The sequence below is a fragment of the Solenopsis invicta genome, chromosome 5, assembly GCF_016802725.1.
Source record: "Solenopsis invicta isolate M01_SB chromosome 5, UNIL_Sinv_3.0, whole genome shotgun sequence".
Classification (NCBI taxonomy): Eukaryota; Metazoa; Arthropoda; class Insecta; order Hymenoptera; family Formicidae; genus Solenopsis; species Solenopsis invicta.
Genome location: NC_052668.1, coordinates 13,265,514 through 13,289,453, shown reverse-complemented (window position 1 = coordinate 13,289,453; position 23,940 = coordinate 13,265,514). Strand labels below are relative to the sequence as shown.

The following is a 23,940-nucleotide window of genomic DNA, read 5'->3' as shown; positions in this document are numbered from 1 at the left end:
GAATTTTGAAACGTGATATATAATTCTAAATCCGTATTTCTAAAATCGTCATTTAAAATTTGATAAGAAAACTTTTATAATCAATATTACGAGATTATACAGATTGACGTAATGCTAGAAATTTCAAAACTAAATATTTTAACATTTATTAATAATAATAAATAGAAAAGTGTAGGATTAAAATTTTCCAATTTAAACAGATATATTTGAAAGATATTTGCAAAACTTATTTTGTAAAAGAGCAAAAATGACAATAATGAAAGATAAAAATTTGAGGAAGGTACTTGCAATAAAAGATCCGGCAAAAATAACGAAATTGAATAAGCCGCTGATGTCGGATCGTTAAAATTAAAGGTGTATAAAAAGAGATGGCTAATACTCATCATCTATATGATTTATAATGGAACGAATTCTTCTCAATGGATAGAATACTCGATTATAACTAATATAGTTACTAGGTATCAAATTGCTGTCACGATATGCATTTTATTAAATATAAAGTTTAGTGCTCTTGTGTATATCGTTTAGGTATAATAGAGTGGTTCGTCAATGGTTCACTAGACTTCGGTGTCATTCATGGCGATTTACGCGGTGTTTGTATTACCAGTGTCGTACGTGACAGATAAATACGACCTGCGATGGGCCGTCATTATAGGTACCGCTTTAAACTGTCTAGGTGCCTGGATAAAAACCTTTTCCGTTTCACCCCGACAAATTTTACGTCGCTTTTATCGGTCACTCGATAGTCAGGCTCACGCAAATTAGCACTTTGCACAATCTTAATTTAGTCTATTAATCTCTTTATAAAATCTTTATATTGTTACAATGTCTTTTTCTACTCCTTTCTTTTATCTTCATCATTGTTACATCGTTATGATGCCGCCGTATTCATTTAGAGAACAGTAATTACTTCATTTTGCATTAGATTCTGGTCCTGCATTAGATTCTGGTCCTGTCGTTACCGGGACGCTTGGCGGCGCAAGGGTTCCTTCTAACGACCCGTCTCAACCACCCATCTTTGAGTACTTTTGGCTATCAATTGGGAATGTCGATGGATTTTCTCTTAGGGCCTATAATAATAAAAAATCATAATAGTCTGGATGATATTGGCAAAGATTTGACACGTTTATGCTGGACCACTGCAATCATTGGTACGATTGTATTCGGTCTAGTGCTAATATAATATACAAATTCATCTCTACAAATATGTAAGTAATCTGTTATAAATATAGTTCGATAATAATTTACCAGTATAAGTATCTAATTCTCAAAGTAATTGTTGGCCTCACTATTTCACGTTAGCGCTCAAGATCCGATTTTCAATACATATCAAACAAAGTGTAATACAAAATAATTGTCGTTAATTGTAGATATATATTATTTTTATATCTATACTTTTTCATTACCTATATCTTGTTTCATGTAATTTGTATTTTAAACATAAATTCTATTACAATTTGTTAGAAATAGTATAACATTTAGGGTAATACGTTATACATTTTTAATAGCATTTGCTACAGGTTTTTCATGTCTGGTTACGACTTGCATTGAATTTACGTATTCAGAATCGGAGAATATATCTGCATCATTTCTCAATATAATAACTGCTATATACGGCATCATGCTTATTATAATGCTTGAATTAATACTAAACGTATATTTCGGTGCTCATCGATTTATGCGTGACTCTGCTAGTCGATTCTATCTTGACCGCAATAACGCAAGATGAACAAAGATGATAACATGCAAAGAAGAAGGCTTAGTACGAAAGAATCGCGAAAATGGAGAACGTCGATGGTGTGCCAGAAACTACTCAACTAATTTATAACGTTAATTAATAGGCACAAATCTTTTGATAGTGATAAATTTTCTAACAGACATGCAGATTTTATTCATATTCCAATTTTTATCAATATTATTTCATCTGCTAGGTCCTCCTATACATTATAATAAATGTCTAAAAAAAAAATTAATCTCATTGTGCGCAGATGGAAATTACGCGTCGCTTTTTACAGAACCATAGAACCGTAAGTATATTAAATCTTTTTTTATGAAAGAAACTCTTGCCAACAAGTAATATAGCATACTTTGATATTGCTTCTACCATAAAATGGAATGAGATTACTCCGACAAGATTAACTTTACAGTATAGTGGGAGAAAGGATTTAACACTACGTAGTGCCCTTAAAAAAGTAAGCAACGTGGATTTCGCGCAACATTGAAACTAAAACGTGATAATTTTTCTTCTTAAGAATTATAAAGGATTATTTCGTCTTTTTTCGGCTTAACTCCTACTAAAATGTAATTACTTCTACTTAATTTTACTTAACATTTTGGTATAATTTCATTATACACATTAAGTGCTTAATTAATTTAAAGTAGCAAAGGACTGACATTAAAATAGGTATACCACATTTAACATTTTATATGACAAGTCTCTTGTTTAATTTTTTATATATTTTAAAAATAACATAAATCGTGGTGAAAAATGAGAAAAGCATATAAAGTGCAGATATAAATCAACAAACGGTAGAATAAATGTATTGCAATAAAATTTTAAAATATATTTTTAAACAATTTAAATATGAATAAATTCATATTTAAATAAAAGTAAATAAACGGTCACAAAATAGTGCATAAATTTCTCATATGTTACCCAATATAAAAAGCACCATATAAAAGTCTGAAGCTTATCGGAATTCGTTGATTGCGGATAAATAAATATTATGTTTATTATGTAATGATAAACGCTATTTCTCCCCGTGGCAAATATAACAGCGACGAAATATTTTTCTCTGCCAAGATCTTCCTATGCAAATTTTTATCTTTTAAATATTAAGGAGGAAGTTCCATCGTGGTGTGATCGCCTTCAAATATTAAACTCGTCGAAAAATACTACAGGAACGAATAAGTTTCGCCATATCGATTCCGCCACGCGCGCGCAATCGATAAATAGAAGAATCGCCATTTCGAGTGCCAACGCGGAACCTTCATCGACGGAGAGCAGGACAACCTCAGCGTCGTTTTTAGATAACACACAAAGCCATGGAAATGAACGCCGCATAATACGCTGCATTTGACGCGTGACATGACGGACGCGTCTACCACTTGTTACTCGACCAGAATACTTGATATACTCAATCAGAGAACAAAAGTTCTCTCGACACGCGGGCTATTATATCCCATGCTTTCGATCAACCCGACACTCATGTCGTCTGTCTGCGACAGCGTTGTTATCTCGATTTCGTACGAGTCGCGCGATAGCGCACCGCGCGCCCGCTCGTCTTTTCCGTTTTATCTTTCTTGTTGCGCGCGAACACCTAAGTTGGACGTCAGAATTTTTCCGACAGGAATTATTTCTATTATTTCCTTTCTCTCCTATTTGCAGTAAATATCCGCACGCGAACGAACGTACACCGGCGGAAACTTTACGCACAAACATTTCTACAATCGTCTCTTATCTTAAGAAGTAAAAGAAAGCTGAAGATTCTTTCGACAGAAATTAAAACGAAGGAAGAACGATCGATTTTCCAATTTCAAGTTGGAGAATTTATTGTAAGATTTAATTAAAATGTATCTCTTGTATATGAAATGTTTGCGAATGAACAATCGATATTTGTAAAGATAGAAAAATCGAGATTTGAAATGTGAGACGAATTCGATAAAATGGAAACTTTGACAAGTAGCAAATATATCACGAGCGAATGTCGTATTACGAGGTCGTGATGCGCGATCAATGGCACGCGACAGTCGGCAGGTTCTAAGCACGGACAACTCAGAATTCTAATTAACGTCGTCACTCGACTTCACTGTCAATCCGACGATTAATTCGCGCGCCACGTTTCTGGATCGCCCCGGGCGAATTTATACAGGCGAGCAAGCAGCAACGTCCACCGTCTGATCTTGCGAATTCATAAGGTATGCATTACAGTTGCGAGCGATCTTAAATTCAGAACACGTCCTTAATTCACGCAAGCCATTACAACACTCGCTACTACAATGGATGCGTTCTCGCTCCTATACGCTTGAAACACCGAATAAAAAACGTTGATCCAGTTCTCCCTAGGAGACACACGTGCGTACGTTATTACTTGAATTAATGTTCACTCTTACACGCCGAAAAATGTTATTTTCCAGTTAGGAAAAGCGATTACTCAATTTTTAGTTTTTTTTTTTCTTTTAAGTAACGATTATCTTTGTAAAGCACATTTTCTTAAGAATAATCTCAAAATACACTTATTATTTACTTAAACGAGTAATATTTAATTAAAATAAACTTCTGTGTACATACACAAAAATATATATTTGAATTAAGTAAATATTACTCATTTAAAATATTTCGCAAGTTTTAAAATCCGCACTATATCATAAGTAACATCATAGATATCAATTTTTTTTATATTCAAAATATATTCTTAATCTTATTGTTAGTAATTTATTACTTCAGTCAAAAGTATTATGTTAACAAATTATTAATATTAAGTTCTTAATTTTAATCAATGACTAATATTAATACTAAAGATATTTCTTTATTAAATTAATAATTTATTTTTATTAATAAAATTAATAATATTAAAAATACAAAGTAACAAAAATTTAATTTGCTTATTATTTTGATTTTTTTCGATATTATTTTATAGTATTCTTCGAAAGAGTATAAATTTTTTTCAGCACATAATAATGAATTTTTTTTTAATTTATAATAAATATATTTAAAAATAAATTAATAAAAAAAGAATAAATGTTTTTCTTAACAATAGAATTGATATTTCTCTGTTTGTAGAAAAAGAGGGAGAAAGGGAAAACGTGGTTTGTGCATAAAGCGATAAGAACAAGTTTTTTGACATAATTAACACTCCCTCTTACACTAAGACAAAAAAATTATTTTCAACTTGATTAAATTTAATTTAATTTAAATACATAAATACTTGAACTGAACAATTTAATCAAGTTAAAAAATTGAACCAAGTTAACAACTTTTCTCTCGGTATAATTTTGATTCTAGTATTTTTTGAGCTCTAGAAGAATACAATGTGTGCAATAATTTATCTTGTATATAAACTCGAATATTTTATCTTCCTGAAAATTCGCCGCTGCTGCTGCGTGTACCGTGCGAATTCGAGCACAGCGCTTATCAGCCATCCAAATCGCTAATTTGCTACTGCGGTGTGAGAAACGCACCGCAGAATATATTCTATCACGACGGCAAAACACTACGCCGTATTATCTGTTTACCAATGTATACCAAGAGCACGAGCGGAAACTCAGATATGAAAATTGGACAGTTATGGAGAATACAAACGTGCCAGGGCATACACTCGATCATATTTGATTCGTCTTACGCTACAATTTTTATATATATCGTTCCATTCCCCGCGGAGCGGAACACAACCAACTGGACCGTACATTCGACGTAAAATTGACGTATATCCAAAATATAATGACAGACGTCATTTTGCTACCGCGAAACATTCTTAACACGTAATACGGGTAACATCGTATTACGAAACGGCAGCGAAACGAAAAACGAAATCGTCTTCACCTTGTTTCGTATTCACGGAGCTTAGGCATCCGATCTCGTACATCGATGCTTGCGCATATAAAGACGGAATCGGCGGTTCAGCAAAGACCAGTCCGTAGTTTTTTGGGACGCGCTACGCTTAGCACAACGATATTCGACGGCGGCAAAAATGAAGGAGACGGTAAAATAGTATTCCGTTCGATTCCTGCAAGATATTCGGCGCCGAAGAAATTGCCGGCCTCGTTAACAGCGGATCTGACGCGTCAAGGAACATCGTGAACAATATGATCACCGGATAATGACAGTGTGCGAGTGCTTTTGCCAAGAGAGTTCCGATTCGCTGTTAGCGAAACGGCATCCGAGATAGATAATTGCTTCGTGAACGAAACGTTCGCAAACTGTAACGACGAAATATTATTACGAAACGGAGTACTTTGATGGTCAAAAATTCATGATAAAATGTTCAACATTTTGACAAGTTTTAAAATATAACTTCTGCTAAATATGTTAATTATGCTAAAATAAAACTTTTTAAAACTCTGGTGACTTATAGTGACAAGTTATAATTTTGTCAAGTTGAGAAGATGTATTTTAATGTTATATTTTCGAACTATTTATTTTGCAAGCACAGATATAGAAGACAATCTGACATTCTCAAATTAAAAACCGAGCATTAGAATTAGACGATCCAGAATAACAATTTGGCGTTGCTTCATCACTCAAGCGAGTGTCGCATCGCTTTTGCAGCTTTATTAAAACCAATTTTATATTTTTTTTTTCAGCTCGTTCTCATCCTCCTTTATATCGGACTGGCGGTGACGTCAGATTTATCGGGGTATAAGCCCAGGGGTTGGCGTCCTAATGGTCGGCGTTTTAATCCCAACAACAATCGATTGCATGCGTATTACGATGCTTCGGGATTACAAAGCTACGAACTCCCTGATACCGCAGCTACCTATCGCGACCCGTTATTTACTACGACCACGACAACGCGACCACGAACCACCACCGTAAAAACCACGACAACCACACCACGCAGCAGGGAACCTACAACAGCGCCGAATGAACAGCCCGAGGATGATTTCGAGACGACGAACCCGGCTCTAGCGATCGCGAATTCTTTCGCATTCAATCGACCTATATACATCTACAATGGTTTCCCGTTTCTGCCCGCTCAGATTATCGCGTGATAACGCGAAATGAAGAACATGCGCATCACAATATATACCGGAATAAATGACGAAAATGGGCATCCAATCGTCGACAAAGATTTGTAAGAAAGAAAACTTCGTATTTGTATCTTCTATCGAATTGAATAAGTGCGTTTTTTTAAACACCATTTGCACATTAAATTTCTTACAAATATGCAAAAGTTGTTATTATGAACAAATCTACAGAAACAAAAAATTATATATATTTTTTTTACCTAGATCTAGATAAATATAATACCTATTTTAGTAATATAAATAAGTTGATGTTTTAAGATAAAACTAAGCTCTTATCTTAATCGCTAATCAATCATTTCTATTGCTAATGTTTGTATGCATTATTCTTGATTTTAAATAAATGTAAATAAAGACTTTTAAGTAAGAAATTGAGAGAAAATAGCACGTGAGAAAAAGAGAGATGAAAAGAAAAAAAATTATTAATATTAAAGTTATTAATATTAATATCCCCTCCACACATGCAAACACAGTAAATTATAGCGATAAGCAAAACATTAAATAAAGTTTTTTGTAATAAAACGTGTAATAATTTAATGATTTCTGTGACAGAAATCTTAAAAATTATTAGCAAAATTAATACATAAAATTACTACTGTAAGTAAATCAATAAATACAACCTTATAGAAATTATACGTTAAAAAATTTCCAGATATAATCTGTAAGACACTTAAATAAATAAGGTAATATTAAAACACGGCAGTATAGTTTCAAAACAAGTTTTTTAATAAAATAATTATAGAGTGGTAACATAACCGATTGACTAATCTCATATCATTTATATATTTTATACAAAAAATTTTTCAAATAGAATAATTATAAAATGTTAATATGACCGATGGTTAAATCTCATATCAATTATTTAATATTTTTAAAATCTCTCTCTCTCTCTCTCTTTCTCACTAAGTTTTTTTGATGGGTTTTGTAACAAGCTTTAAAGTTCGAAATTACGTGCTTGAATTGTTTGATAGGAAATTAAAAAGAAAATTGGATGGGATTGGCATTAAGCTAGCTCTTGCTTAACAAAAGAATATAAATATTTATCAATTAAACCAATAGATAAATACAGTAGAATCAAGTGCTAATTAAGTGCTTTAAGAATTAACGAAAATAAATCAAAACTACATACAAAACTTTGAAACCGGTTGCGCGGTTTATTCAGAAAAAAGGTCATCTTAATAAAAAATTAGGTGCTCGGTAAATTTGGTACTAAAAAATTTCTTTCATAATATTATTTAAAGACATCAAGTCGCCAAATTAAATACTCGTTTGGCCTGTATATATTCGATTTTAAAAATGTCTTGTCTCTTGTCAGTCAATCGCGCGATCGATGTTTAAGTTTGAGTACTTGCCAAACGAAACGAGCATCAAATTCGGCAACTTAATATCTTTAAATCATATTAAAACGAGAATTTTTTAATACTACATGTATACAAGCACATAATTTTTTTTTAAGATGACTTCTCTTGAACCAATCACGCGACAGCATTTACATAATAAATATTTATATTTTTTGTTGAGTAAGGACTAGCTTAATGTTAAGCCAGCTCCACCCAAATTTTTTTAATTTCTTTAATTATAAAATTAAAGAAATTTAATAAACTCACCGAACCGATGTGCAACAGCGGAGTTGTAATACAGCTACATTGATCTGTAAGGTAAAATAGAAATCTAAATTTTAATAGCGTCCAAAATAATAAATATTCTTAATATTATTCGCGTATTCTTTGATTTTCTAATTTGCAGAGTTGAATTTTTTACTAAAAAACTAAATTAAATAAAAAGTTAATTTAAAAAAGCGTTATCTATATTATCTTAAAGAAAGTTGCAATTTTTTAAAGATAAATTATTCAAAACAATTATAATAAGGATTATCAAATAAATTTAATATTTTATTTGAAAATTAAATCTATAATATAACAAAGAAATATTTTTTATGGAAATGTATTTTTACTTCTGTTCTTTTTGCATAGATGATCTTTTAACTCAGGAAAAAAGTTAATAAATTAACTTTTCTTCCCAGACACCATACAATATTTCTTATAAATATTTATTATTTACATTTTACATATAATATAAATAATTTAAAGATATTTTATATACACAAAGGAAAAAAATCATAAAATTTTTACCCAAAATGTTATTAAAATATAGATTTTACATATTTTACATTTATGGTAAGTTAAACGATTAATATTTATATTTCATACTTATATAATAAATATTTTTACATGATATTTAAGATAAATCTTTATCTTAAAGCTGTTCAATCTAAGATCACAAAAATGTTTATGAAATATTTTCCTAAATATTTATAAATTATTCAAATAATTATCATAAATATACTTTATAAATCTTTTATATCTTATATTGTATACTGTCTGAATTACTCCAATCCTGTTACGATGACATAGAGTTTAGATTTACCGTGGTGATAAACAAAGAGTGAATAACAAACTCAGATACGTAGGAAACATCAAAAGAAATAAGTCATAAATATCTCACTGAAGGGTTGTTCCGCCGTCACCAGATGCCACCGTCACCGCCTTCTCCTCTCCTCTCGTCCGCCGTTGCGTTGCATATCCATGGCACTCACCAAAACACTGATCACTCGCGCGTACATTATCGCGACTCGACGATCACCGGGGCACTCTGCCACGACACCGATGTCACTGGCACACAACGCGACGAAACAATAACGGCAGAGTGTGCGGATTGTGCGTGGCCACAACTCTTTCGGCAGCCGCGAAATCGATCTGAACGACGCAACGACCGATGAAAGCTTTAGAGCGACGAAAACTTGTCGAAGATCGCGTACATAATTTATTCACGCTCCAGCTATCGCATCGACCCTTACGAGCTAAGACGGAGAGTCCGCCTGTCGGAATGCGATATCCTTTCCGAGGTTGCGCCACAACCTTGCCAACCGCTCGCGCACACACCAATCACCGCAACGCGACGATCACCCTGCACTTCGCACGACATCGATATCATTGACACGCGACGCGAAGAATAATACGAAATATGCGGATCGCGCGTAGAGCCTTACCTCTTTTGGCACTTGCAATCTCACAAAGTCGAGAAGCATCCAACCATCGAGACGCGATGTCGTTCTGTGGTTGCGACATAACCTTGCTGACCGCTCGCGCATACACTAATTACCGCAACGCGGCGACCACCCCGACCACTTCTCACGGACACGCGATAAAAGAATAACGTGGAATGTGCATAGCCATAATTCTTTCGGCAGCCGCGAAATCAGCCTGAACGACGCGACGGCCGGCGGACAACGGGCTCCGGAGCAGGGGAAAACTTTTCGAAGATTGCGCAGCTAATTACACGCGCCACCTATCGCGGAGTACCCTTGCGATCGATAACCGATTATCGATTATGATTAATGATTGTCGATCCTAGGCGCGAGCGTACGCAGTTGTTTTAAGTAAGGGTGAACCGCAACAGGTGGCGCGTGTAGTTATCTGTGCGACTCTCGAATCGAAGTTTCCGTTGCTCCGAAGCGTCCGTCCACTTCCGTTCTCCAACTTGTCCGTCGGCCTTTACGCTGTTCAGGCCATTTTCGCGGCAGAGTTGTTTTGTCTACGCACAATCCGATCATTCCGTGTTATTGTTTTGTCGCGTCGCGTGCCAGTGATATCGGTGTCGTGTGAAGTGCCGGGTGATCGTCGCGTTGCGGTAATCAATGTATATTTACGCACGAGCAATCTCTCTCTCTCTCTCTCTCTCTCTCGCACACACACACACAACAAGGTTATGGCGCAATCTCAGGACATCGCGTCTCGCGTTCCGACAGGCGGTCTCGACACCTCTCGTCTTATTGTTAGTTCGTAAGGATCGTTGCGATAATTGGAGCATAAATAAATGATCTACGCGACTTTCGACAAGTTTCCGTCGCTCTAAAGCTTCCGTCGACTGTTGCGTCGTTCAAGCCGATTTCGCGCCTGCCGAAAAAGTTGTTGCTATGCACAATCCGCACATCCCGCGGTTATTGTTTTATCGCGTCGTGTGCCAGTGATTCGGTGTCGTGCGGAGTGCTCGGTGATCATCGCGTTGTGATAATTAGTGTACGCGCGAATGTTAATCTTATTCTCATGAGTGATCAATGTTTGGTGAGTGCCATGGATGTGCAACGCAACGGTGGAGAGATGAGATGAGAGGAGAGGAGAGGAGGAGGAGGCGGCCACGGTGGCATCAGGCGACGGCGGAACAACCCTTGGGTGAGATATTTATGACTTATTTCTTTTGATGTTTTCTACGTATCTGAGGTTTTTTATTCACTCTTTATTTATCACCACGGTAAATCTAAACTCTACGTCATCGTAATAAGATTGGAGTAATCCAGACAGCACACAATATAAAATATAAAAGATTTACGAAATATAATATTTATGATAATTACTTGAATTTTTTATAAATATTTAGGAAAATATTTTATAAACATTTTTGTGATCTTAGATTGAACAGTTCATAAAGATTTATTTTAAATATTGTATAAAAATGTTTATAAAATATGTATAAAATATAAATATTAATTGTTTTACTTATTATAAATGTAAAATATGTAATCTATATTTTAATAACATTTCGAGTAAAAATTTTATAATTTTTTTTCTTTGTGTATATAAAATATTTACATAACATATAAAATGGAAACAATAAATATTTATCAGAAATATTGTGTGCTGTCTGGGAAGAAAAGTTAATTTATTATTTAACTTTTTTCTGAATTAAAATTATCTATGTAAAAAAGAAAACAGAAGCAAAAATACATTTCCATAAAAAATATTTCTTTGTTATATCAAAAATTTAATTTATAAATAAAATATTAAATCTATTTAATAATTCATAAATGTTTTGAATAATTTATATTTAAAAAATTATGACTTTTATTAAGTTAATATAAATAACGCTTTTTTAAATTAACTTTTTATTTAATTTATTTTTAGTAAAAAATCCAACCCTGCAAATAATAAAAGCAACAAAAAATATGCAAATACTATTCAGAATATTTATTATTTTAGACGCTATTATAATGTGTTTTTTTTTTTGCACTTTACAGATTAATGTAGCTGTGTTACAACTCCGCTGCTGCGCATCGGTCCTGTGAGTTAAAAAATTTCTTTCATTTTATAACTAAAAAATATTTTTTTTTAATTTGGGTGAGACTGGCTTAATGTTAAGTGTCACGTTGTACATTTAGGCCGCGGTTCAATTTGCGCTCAAACCGCTTTTGGTTTTATTCTATATTCTTGTTTATGCTTAATGAACAATAAAGATAGATGCGAATATGAATCGAACCATGGCCTTAGTCAGTATAACAAATATCTTAACAGCTCTAATTCGCTGACTTTAATGAGGTTTCTACAATAAGTTATTAATCGGTATTATCATAAGTCATAAGCCATCAGAATTGATCAATCACAGTCGAATATTCTCTTCACATTTGACTGTGATTAATCAATTTTTATGGCTTATGACTTATGATACCGACTAATAGCTTAATTGTAGAAAGGCCTGCACATTTAATAACTCACTTTGTGGAGCAGACCGCTACGTTTTTCTTCCAGATTCTTTCATTTTAAGTGAAAACGCGTCAAATGAGTATTTTTAAGATTTGAGGTGGGGCTCTTATTTTAAATAATTATCAAGATGATAAAAGGATAAAATAAATGAGTAAAATTGCCGCAAGAATAAAAATAAAAATTAAAACCAAGATCGCGATTTCTATTAAACAACAAATACATTTAAAATCGAGAAAGACCAGTATAGTGTACTTGTGTGAAGTTGGTCCTCTCTCCCTCCCCCATTCATTACTACAAATCTAGTATCAATTTAGTTACTACTCGATTGATAGCTATTTTATGATATTTGGTAAATTCTCGATAAATGTAGTCGAAATTGTAATTAATGATTTGAAAAAGAATATACTTGCCTTGGTCCCACTTTTAAAATTTGACTTTTCATTCCATGATAAGCTGTTCATAAATAAAACACGAATACAATCGTTATTTTTACAATCTAATGCAAGATATGTATTATATATGTATGTATGAATTAATTAATAATTTTATTATTTACCTTATGTCGTTGAAGTTGCTATTAAACACTTCTCCGACGATCCCCGAAGACATACAACGCGTAAACTCATCCTTAAAAAATCAAGAATAACTAGTTGAATTTTATCTTGGAAAGTTTTTCAAGAATCTAAATCCTCACTTCTAACTGCGACGTCCCAATTATCCCAAATGCTTGACGATCTGCGCATATCGAGCAGTCGCGAATTTAAAGCGGCGCGGTCAAGAATGCATGGCTCCCAGTAGCGGGATTCGGTAACTCCTAACAACAGTGTCGGTATCGTTATATTAAGAATTAATAATTTTTTTTTAAACTAAATCAAGTTAAAATTAACATTTTTATAAAATTAATTTACTTACAATAAAAGTTGGAGTATGAACAAAAATCTAACTCGGTTAAAAATTGCGTTAAGATTAAATTAAATTAAAAGTTAATTTTTGATAGCATTATATATGTATATGTATAATATATTAAATGAGTAATACCATATTTTTTTAAAAATTATACTCTAAATAACAAAACAATTATAATAAATAGAGATTATCAAATAAATTCAATATTTTAATTGTGAATTAAGTTTATATAAAATAACAAATATTGTTTTTTTTTTATATGGAAATTTATTTTTTTCTTAATTTGTTGTTTTAGGTAAATTTTTAGTTTAAGAAAAGAGTTATTAAGTTAAAGTTTATAAATTTTAGAAATAACTAGTAATAGTTCAAATCAAAAACCAACTTATTTAAAATTAACTAAAAGTTCAAAGTTAATAACTTTTTCAACTTCGTTAATTATTAAACTTTTAACTTTTTAACTAGTTACCCAATTCTACGTAAAAGTAAAACGGATCGATAAAACCGAAAAGCAACGCAAATACAAAATATATAATAGTATAATGAATGCTTTAATTTGACACTACGATTTGTCAACATAAATTTTCATTATTATTTTCAACATTGCGTTTTAATGTATCAATCGTTTACGATTCTGCTTTGTTACTTTACCGGCAGCGGTTTATGAGGTATATTTTACCAACAATGGTATACCCAGTTAACTGACAAAGCAAAGCAAGTTCAGGCCAAAAAGAAGCGGGAGAAAGAGGTTAGAATGCCTACCCACGTGTATCGTGCTGTTCATTGCGCGTCTCTGAATCTCTCTCATCCAGTTTTTTTAATTTGAACGACTTAATTCGTAATCACATAGCTTACGACAACGATAAAGGAAGCAATAAAGAGAGGTAATGTATATATTAAAGGAACATGAAAAAAAGAAAAGAGGAGCAATCATGCGGTTGAATTATCCTCTCTGAGCGTAGCTTTTTCTTTTTTTTCTTGGAATTCTCACTGTATGGTGGATTAATAACGTTTTCAAGTTCTCCTTAATGTTATATAACGCCCAGATAGATACCACATTTTAAATTATTTTATCTATTTTCTTAAAAAAGAATGTATCTGTCAAAGATAGAGAGGTTAAGTAGAAGCAAGTGTTAGTTATTTCTTTTAATCCGGTAGATTGATCATCAGAATGGACAAGATGACGAAAACACACGAGGTCAACAAGAAAAAACGAAAGATGAAACGTTCTCATACGCAAATGGCGAAGAAATTTGCCCGCCAGAGAAACTCTGGCAACAACCTGGACCAGGATACTTATCAGTACATGATTCGTATTCTCGAATTGTTACGCAACGAGTCATCCTTTTCCGAGAAAACAATGCTTGCGCAGAATGTTTATCAGGAGATAGCCGGTCGTGAGATTGAATGCGCGTGTAATCAGGTTGGATCTCGCGTCATAGATTCTCTATTGAGGTATGCCAACTTGGAAGCCATTCAGAAACTGACTCAGACGTTCGAATCGTCTCTGAGACGACTATGCAGTGATAAATTCGCCAGTCACATTTTGCAAAAAATAATAATGGTCTGTGCTGATAGAGGCAACAAATTCCAATCGAAGCGAATACCAAAAGCAGAGACAGCTGCTCTCAATGAGACAGACACGAAATTAGAAAAAGCTGCTGACACTGAAATAGAAGTTAAATCGTCAGAAGTGCAGCTTTACAATGACATTGTTCTGAAACTGAGTAAATTTATTCTGAATAATAGTGAGGAGTTTGTGTTTGATGCTTACGCTAATCATGTGCTACGCACAGTTATAGAATGTCTGGCAGGATTGATTGGAGATCCTAACGAAAATAATAAAAAATCTGCCATGCCAGATCTTACGAAAAGACGTTCCGTAATAGAAGATTATAAAAATTTGCTAATAGAAAGTTGCAACCGATTGCAGAAGTGGCCTCAATTCTGTCAATTTGGACAGGATCAAATGACCTCTGGTCTAGTACAATGCATCTTATTCTCGTTGCAAACTATTGATTCAGATTTAGTAAAAACTATCATCAAGAAAATTAGGACAGAATGTTTTAAAACAGAGAAAGACAATGAGATACCAAGTATATTTAATTCAGAATATTCTATCAGAATTCTGGAAGCCTGTCTAATGGTAGCGCAGCCAAAAACCTTCAAGAAGTTATATAAAGCTCTCTTTGCTAAAAATTTAGAACACCTGTGTTTAACACAAAGTACCAATTTCAGTGTGCAAAAGTTATTAGATCATTGCGCTGTTAAGGAACTATTTGAAGAGATATTCGATAAAGTGGTGGAACACTTTTCAAAAATTTTAGAGCTGGGTTTCACTGGGATATTAGTCAGCACTGGAAATGCATGCTTGAGATTGCAAACGAAACAAGGTCCATTCGTCAATGCGATGATCGAGCTTGTAAAAGACGATGCATCCACAGAGAATCAAATGCATTTTGTACAATGTATAATGACTCTAAAGAAGCCATCTCAGTTAAAGACTGAAGCAAATAATTCGCAGTTATCTCTTCATTTACATGGAAGTTTGATAATACAAACCATATTAAAATTCAACAAACCTATCAAAGCTGTAAACTCCTTATTAGAGATGAATAACGAAGAGTTGCTGCAGATATTTGGCGATCCGAAGGGCAGTCGAATCTTGGACGCTTTCATGGACAGCAAGTACGTTGGCGAGAAAAGCAGGGAGAAAATGTATAAGAAATTGCACGGTACTTGGGCAGAATTAGCCAAAAGTACACACGGATCTAGGTGTGTAGACAAAATGTGGGCGTGGGCGCGCATGAATCAAAAAACTCAAATTATGGAGGAGTTGGCCGCGGCCGGGCAGTCTTTAGGATCCACAAAATCGGGCAAGATCATTTCCGCGAAGCTAAGTGTCTCCTTGTATGCGAGAGATAAGAAGGAGTGGTCGCAATTGCAAGGAAAAGAAGCGAAGACTAAAGCAATGTTTGCAGATATTATTGGCAAGACTTCTGAGAAATAAAAATTATTAAAATATATACTGAGAAAAAAAATTTGTTAATTTGATTAAATTTCTTCAATTCAAATATTTATGTATTTAAATTAAATAAATAAATGTTTGAACTATAAAAATTTTAATTAACTTAAATTCATAAATACTTGGATTGAAATTTAATCAAATTAACAATTTGTTCTTAGTGTAACAAATTCGTATTATTCGTATTATTTGCAATACGAAAGAATTCTTTATATACATATATGTACAATTGTTGTATAAATAGCTAATTATATATATCACGAAATGTCAGATAATGATTCATTTTACATTTGATCGAAAAATAATGAAGCTATTTTAATTCAATTTATTCAGTTCAATTTTTCAATTTTCCTGTAATATAATTGTAGGGTATAAAAAAAAATTTGCTGATTTCTTACATTTTGACATAGAATAATCATATATATTTCGTTAGTTTATAAATACACTTTATAGGATTCCATCATACATCCCCGCAACGCAATATGCCTAGGAAAAATTACAATAATTCGTAGTCTAGATTTGAGCAAAGTTCCCTAACGCATATAACCGATAATTCCGCTTCATCCTCTCGTATGTTGACTAGACTTAAATATACATGATAATCATCCTGAGATGCGTGCGCGCAAAGTAAAGGATTCGAGATTCTCCAAGTTACATTACAATCGTTAAACCTATCAATTGACTAGGATAAAATCGATGTGGTTCGTTCTTCGGGTACGAAACATCGAAGTGAGCGTAGAGACATTTAGTAAAATCAAATCACTCTGTGTAGCTATGTTTGTTGTGTGCATTGTATATCAACTTCGTACTTGCAGTACATATTATTTTCATATGACGATATTCTGCGGTGTAATATCGAGATACAGTAAAAAGTTACATTGACGTGAGAGAACACATATTACTCGATCGTTTGAAGAAGAGACGAAGAGAAACTAACTCCCGTGCAACGTCATAATTTTATGCATCGTAGATTCAATCGATGTATCGAGAACAGTAAAGTTTTGTATAAGAATAAGCGAAGAAGGAAATGCACTTTCTAAATCGCGTCCTCAATGAAGTTCCCTAATTGGACGAGCGCGCGTTTTCCAGCTCCGCTTCGCGTACATTGAAGAAATTTAACTTGTTAACGGCGAAATGAAGAAATGTCTACGCTAATGGGAGTTATTTTCGTAACACTACATTTACCGCTAATATCGATTCGGAGCAATTGCGAAACGCACATCTGCGATTCATTGTTCGGATTCATCGGGTTATCTATTACTCTTTTAATTGCAGAAATCGTTTGAGACACGCATTACTTCTATTGTTTGGTTTAATCCTAGATAATAAATGGATTGGAAATCTGCGATTCTCGGTGGAGAGAAAGGAGAACGGCTCTGGCACATGATGCTGATAAACATTTACGACAATACTATGTATATTTCGCCGGCGTTATTTATTATCCGGAAAACGGAAACCCTTACGTGATCGATTACGCTACACTTCTGAAATCAGTTGTTCATTTTATATCATTAATCGATAAAATCTTAAAACAGGTTTTTATCACATCCGACGTTTCATTCGAAGCATCCATTCGAATTATTTAAGAAATTTACTCGCTTCTCTTTACACGATCGTGCATTTCTTTGGTCATTAGCCGATAGTATAAAATAAATTCTTCAATTGTTTAGACTGTTAAAGTATTACGTTTAAAATTTTTAACTATTGAATCGCACTAAAGTAACATAAAAATATTTCATAGCTACTCCAACCCTTCAACCGTCTTTGAAATTTTTGATATATGTGTATTGTTTGAGTAATGTTATTTAACATAACATTAAATAATTTTTAATTAGTTTAATTAGATATTTGGTTAGGTTAGGTTAAACTCATGTGACGTTAGCCGTCTGATGCAAATAGATGCCAGTGTAATCTGTGTAATGCGGGTATTCATATGATATGGGTACCCGCGGATCGGTGTGCAATAGTGACAGGCGGGCGCCCGGATATTTCATGCAATAGTTATTTTAATATAATCCAAAGATCAATATCACAAGTATAAAAAAATTGACCATTTAAATTTTTTTTTTTTTTAATTTGTTAAATAATCGTGAATTTCGTATGTTATCGCATATTTCCAATTGATTGAAACGCCGGGATTAAAGATTTGTTCAGAGAATAAACTGATCGTCGAACTAGTATTTTTTGATATTAGTTCGATTATTAAGCGTCCTTGATAAGCTGTAATCAGCTTTTTCGTTGGATCAGAAATATGTTGAATCAGAGAAATTCTTGTTCACACTTGTCCTCGTATTCGGATATATTACAAAGAAATTTCCAGTCAGTGTTTCGCGGAAAGAAAAGGACACAATGATAAGTGTACGCAGAAGATGTATGATCGGCGAAAACGCTGTAGAAAATGAATGAGTTAAAAAGAATGGACGCAGGAATTTATTTTGTGAACGTGTGGACACCCAATTGTCGAAATTAGGGGAACTGGCTATTTCATTTCTTATCCTTATTTTTATCTTGATTCTCACGAAGATATAATCGAAAAGTGGAAGGGACAGACGAATATCCAGCAATTTCAAATCAATCCCCGATTTCGAGGATCAGGCATTCAGTTTCACAGGAACGAGTTCCTCTCGGTTCATTTCAATTCATGCATTCTTTACAGAGGAGAGTCTTTGTGGGAAACGCGCGCGCGCGCGCGCGCGATCAGCGTGACTCGTAGTCGATCGATCTGGCCGATCGCTGATTGTTCCTAGTACCGCGACGTCACTTCCCCTTCGTGACCCCGGTGGATGGCACCGGCGCGGTGTCGACCTCGTTGACAGTCGTAGAGAGATTCGTGGCGGCGATTCTCGGCGGGCTGCGCGACGCTGATCTTCGCGGTTCGCGCGGTGGTAAATTGTTGCAAGTCGTATGATGGCCGGCCTCCCAGTCGCGATGCTGGCAGAAGGAGCCGCAATATCGGGCGATTCCGCATCCACCGCAGGTCTCCAGGGCGGGCCTGCCGCAATTCCAACAGCTCTGAAAAAGTAATGAAGATTCGTGCCAAACTTCGGCCAGTTTCTATTAAAATAATTTAGCGCTAACTCGAATAATGATCTACAAAATCCAAGAAAAGTATAAAACATTAAGATATGACAAACGAATTGTATATTAAGTACCGTACAAAGATGAGATTTGAAAAAATCGAATGAAACAATTGATTATTTAGCATATACCGGAATAATGCAAAGCGCGTCATTTGTTCTCTGATATAATTCATGTATTTTTAATGATTTATTTATGTAATCATATTGCACGTTCATTTTCTAGTTTAACGTTAGCATAAAAATAGATTTCTACACTGAGAGAAAATATTCCTAAATTTTAATAAATACTTATCCGAATAGTCCGAATAAAATATTTACTTACGGTATATAAATATTTACTTTATAAGAAAAATAATACTTAAATTAAATTAGTTGTTCTTGTACTAAATAAATATATATTTACATTTAGTAAATATTTTATTAGTACTATTTGAATAAATATTAAAATTTATTGATTTTTCCCTCAAACCGGTAGTCATAATCGTAAATAATTTTCACTCTTTGAATGAAAATCTGTTAATTAATTACAGATTCATTCATACATTAATTCATTTTTTTTCTTTCAATCAAAGATTGAAAATTATTTACGACTATGAATACCGGCCTATGTAGATTACTTGAAAAAAAAAAAATAGATTTACTTTAAACAGTCAAATACACAATCTCTGCATTTTAAAATGACAAAAATAGCAATTAATCGTTCGGTTACACTTACGGATCCCATCATGCTAGTGAGATGAATGTCTTTCTCGTCTTCGGTGGTCGACGGCGCCGAATTCGGCGTTGTCGTCGGCGTCGTAACGTTTCTGGTCTCGACCGCGCTCGAATTTCCGTGAACTCTCAGGAAAGGGCCCTGGCGGAGACTGCTCGGATTTCTTTGGGACAGAGGAAGATCTAGTAATCGATGAACCCTCAAACGTTCGTTCGCCCTCGACTCCGCAACCGCAACCGCTACGGCACGTTGCACCTCGGCCACTGCAGCCCTTTTCACTTCTAACACAGCTTCCTCTGGTGAACATAATGAAACCAATTTCCGATTAGTATCCTTATCGCTGTTTAACATCGCCTTATTTAATTATTACACTTTGATCATTTCAAATCAAATTTTTTCTATTAATATCGCAAAACCCAATAATTTCATGACAAAACTTCTTAACGCAACTTTCTGATGAGTGGAAAGTGAAAGATTTAGACGAGATACGATGAAGATACCTACCGGCTCTTCGTTTGACTTCGGCCACTCTGTCCTCAGTCGCCCTGATCGTTTGCGCGACGATCTCGCCAGACAATCGCTTCAGACTACCATCTCGATCGCCAGTAGACGACTCAACCTGCACCCCATTAGTCGACGAGGGATTATTGCCATTACCATTGCCGTTATTGCTGGTACCGTTCTGCGCCGCGACCACACCTGGCGGAGGCGCCGCGGCCGCCGGGCTGGAACACCCTCGTCGCTGGAGGATCGCCAATGCTCTCTTTGTCTTCTCGACCATGCCGAGGATACAGTTGAGCATCACATGGATATTCTTCCACTCGTCGTCGAGGCTACCACCGTTCTGCGTTTGCAAGCCGTGGCCCATCGATTGCTGCGGCTGCTGAGTCAGATGATGCGGCGCGGAGAACGCGTTTATCTGATTAATCTGCACGAGACTAGGCGGCACCGGGCTCGGTCCGTGACCGTGGCCGTGCGCGTGACCTTGAATCGATCCGCCCGAGGAGTGCAACGGATGGTACCAGCAATAGGACGGGTCCGTCGGCTGTTGCTGTTGCTGCTGTTGCTGTTGATGATGATGACTCCAGGGATTAACGGACCTCTTACCATACACCGGCATATCGTCCAGAAGAACACCGTTCTCATAATATCTGAAAGCGCATAAGATTCGCTGATTTTAGCGTGAAGACGTGGAAATTAATTTCATATGTAATTTGATACAACACGCGTTAAGCCCGATTTCAATTATTACGCTAACAATAGTATTCGATAGAAAGATTAAAGAACGACGCGTTTTATAATATTTTTTTTTAATCTTTGGAACATAAACTAGCATTCTTTAGAGTGCTCTGTCCCATTATTAGCCTTTATGTAGGGGACGCTTTTACTTTTACATGGCGAATTGTACGAGCGTTCAGCAGTTCGTACGAGGGTTGCCTGCGAATCAAAGACGACTGTCTACGTGTACACCCACGCTCGTCGACACGTGTGCGCCGCGATGCGGTATTAGCAGGATGCCAATAGGCACTCGAGGCAAGTTCGTCGGTACTCGTGGGCGAAGGGGTAGCAGGCTGCGCGGGGGAGGGGGCGCGATGGGGTGTTCGGGAAAGGTGGTGCCCCGATGATATATGGAAACGTCACCGGCAGACATATCGAGAGGAGGCCAGGGTGGCATTGCCAGGACGCGCATCGCGTTTTGTCGCCTTCGTATTCGCTTCGGAGCGTCCCTTTCCCTCCCATCCTACATCTACGTGCATATCATCCTGACCGGAAATCCCGTCCGGCGTGGATTTCATCAACACCTCGATTTGCAGCGGAGGGTGGCAAGTGGAACGAGCGCGCGTTAAGAAATCCCGATCAAATTATGCTTCTTCTTCTTCTTCTTCTTCTTCCATTCGTACTCAGCAGCTTACAATTCAATAAATATCTCGATGGATTTAAAAAAATGGATCTAAATATTCGTCGAAGGAATCAGTCTTTAAAACACTTGGAAATCTGTTAGACTCTTTGTATAAATCGCGAACCCTTTGTCTCTGGAATTACTGAGACATTTTAGCATTTTGCGACACTCTCTCTTCCGTGAAGTATCGATATTTAGCGAAGTGTTGAACAGGCGGAATCAGGTTCGCATTAATGGATATTCGATAAATATCGGCGAGGTATTCAGGCCGGCGGCCAAGATTTTTCCGAAACTACGGCATTTGCGGTTTGGCAAACGTATTACACGCGCGTATATACGCGCAACCGCAGCTGCATGGCGTTTATTACCACGTGAATTACCGTTATGGACGAGCGAAGATTCCACGCGATCTTGCCGCGAGAAAAGCACAATCTGCGCAATAATTTATGCACTTACTCGTTGCGGATATTTTTCTTAGTCGGACATATATATAGAGAAAGAAAATTATCTTGTTCGCTTCTTCAGTGTGCATATTAGAATTATTTTTGTCTTTATAACCATTCTAACAGATAAGCATCAACTATTAGGCTGGACTTTTCAAATATACGTAAAATTCTATAAATATAAGATAATTATAATTTCAATTCTCTCTTGCTATCTAGGCCTATACAAGTTTAGGGCGCGAATATGTGCAGTAAACTACCCTATAAACGTAATATTATTTTTATATTAAATAATATTCCTGAAATATTAATGAAAAATAGCTATATGTTCACTTCTGATAATATTATATGAAAAGTAAATAATATTATTTAATATTTTAGTATTTCAATATTTTTAATTATCGGAAATATTATAACTTTTAAATATAATGTTTATAAAGTTTATGAAAATTTTAAGCATGATAATTTACATTAATTTTTGATTACAATAATATTCGTAGAACATTTTTATAATATTCCACAGATAATATTAAAGTAATGTATCACAAATATTATTGTGTAAAAACGCACATTAACACAATATTTCTATAATATTAAAATAATATTAAAACTATTAAGTAATATTCTTGAAATGTTATTTTAACATTATTTTAATTTTTAATAATATTTGTATAATATTCTAGAAATATTGTGTGCTTATAAAGCATTTTCACTCTTTGAAACAATTTTCCTCTAAAAAAAAATCCGTTTATTGCATGTACAGTAGCCGTTCTCTAGACGTATTAGCCACGAATTAAAATTATAATTATCTATTAACGAGCCAACCAAATTGAATCTGTTAATCTATTTATTTTGCTTTGTCTAAAATAATTAATTCGAGCAGCCGAATAGCAATCTGTCTAACGATTGAGAACCATTGCTGTGCATCTGGGAGTACAAGGCGATGCGTGTTCACACTCACGGGGTGTCGGAGGCACGGCGTTTCGGTGCATGAGCGGCGCCAGGATAATGGTGCAACGCGCTCGCGGCGTTGCTGCCCGCCGCGTGCTGAATGGCGCCGACGCCGGGATTAGAATTAGAGCGCATGGAATTAGAGCGCATGGCGTAATGAGCGGAGCACTGATTACCGCCGCCGATCCCGTTCGCACCCCCGTGCTCGCCAAAGACCTCGACAGACTCGCCGGACGGTACCAGCCCTACGGCCTCGAGAACGGCGGACTCGTTGGATCGTAGAAACTGCACGCAGCTCTGCGAACACAAGAAGAATCGTGCTCTCATTAATCCCTATCTATGTCTATTATATAGAAAATAAAGGAATGTGTCTTATATATTTTGACTATAGTCTTAATTTTAATTTGTTACTACTCGGTTTTACCTGTAGAAGAATTAATTAGAACTCATTGAGGTCACTGTACTGACCGTGAATGATTTTATGAAGGAAAGTACGTTTCCATGTTACAAGAGAAAGGAAATAGTTACAGTGGCTGCCAAACGTTTCTAACCTGGGAGTAATTTTGTATTGTGTTGCTCACAATAATCACTATACTTACAAACAAAAATCCAGTACATTATACTAGATAAGAATATATTAGATAC

The 23,940-nt window shown here is 35.1% G+C and overlaps 3 protein-coding genes and 1 pseudogene across 3 annotated transcripts in view; 3 read left to right on the top strand and 1 right to left on the bottom strand.

Annotated features, from left to right (window-relative positions):
• Window positions 1–209: 209 nt before the first annotated feature.
• On the top strand, window positions 210–1,386 carry LOC105200044 (annotated as a pseudogene).
• A 4,252-nt stretch (window positions 1,387–5,638) lies between these two features.
• On the top strand, window positions 5,639–7,257 carry LOC105200031. The gene is made up of 2 exons (XM_039449931.1): window positions 5,639–5,702; window positions 6,304–7,257. Exons 1-2 carry the CDS (start codon window positions 5,691–5,693, stop codon window positions 6,709–6,711), a joined length of 420 nt encoding a protein of 139 aa, XP_039305865.1. The 5' UTR covers window positions 5,639–5,690; the 3' UTR covers window positions 6,712–7,257.
• Window positions 7,258–13,791: 6,534 nt separating this feature from the next.
• On the top strand, window positions 13,792–16,732 carry LOC105200030 (nucleolar protein 9). The gene is made up of 2 exons (XM_011167397.3): window positions 13,792–14,068; window positions 14,343–16,732. Exon 2 carries the CDS (start codon window positions 14,356–14,358, stop codon window positions 16,192–16,194), a length of 1,839 nt encoding a protein of 612 aa, XP_011165699.2. The 5' UTR covers window positions 13,792–14,068; window positions 14,343–14,355; the 3' UTR covers window positions 16,195–16,732.
• The window catches only part of LOC105200029 (protein CBFA2T1), a 41,679-nt gene continuing 34,347 nt past the window's right edge, over window positions 16,609–23,940 (bottom strand). Inside the window, exons 5-8 of the mRNA XM_011167396.3 lie at window positions 23,306–23,592; window positions 20,506–21,152; window positions 20,005–20,297; window positions 16,609–19,221 (exon numbers count right to left, since the gene is read on the bottom strand). Of these exons, the coding sequence (XP_011165698.2) occupies window positions 18,967–19,221; window positions 20,005–20,297; window positions 20,506–21,152; window positions 23,306–23,592 (1,482 nt within the window). The 3' untranslated portion in view covers window positions 16,609–18,966. The remainder of the gene's footprint in view (window positions 19,222–20,004; window positions 20,298–20,505; window positions 21,153–23,305; window positions 23,593–23,940) is intronic.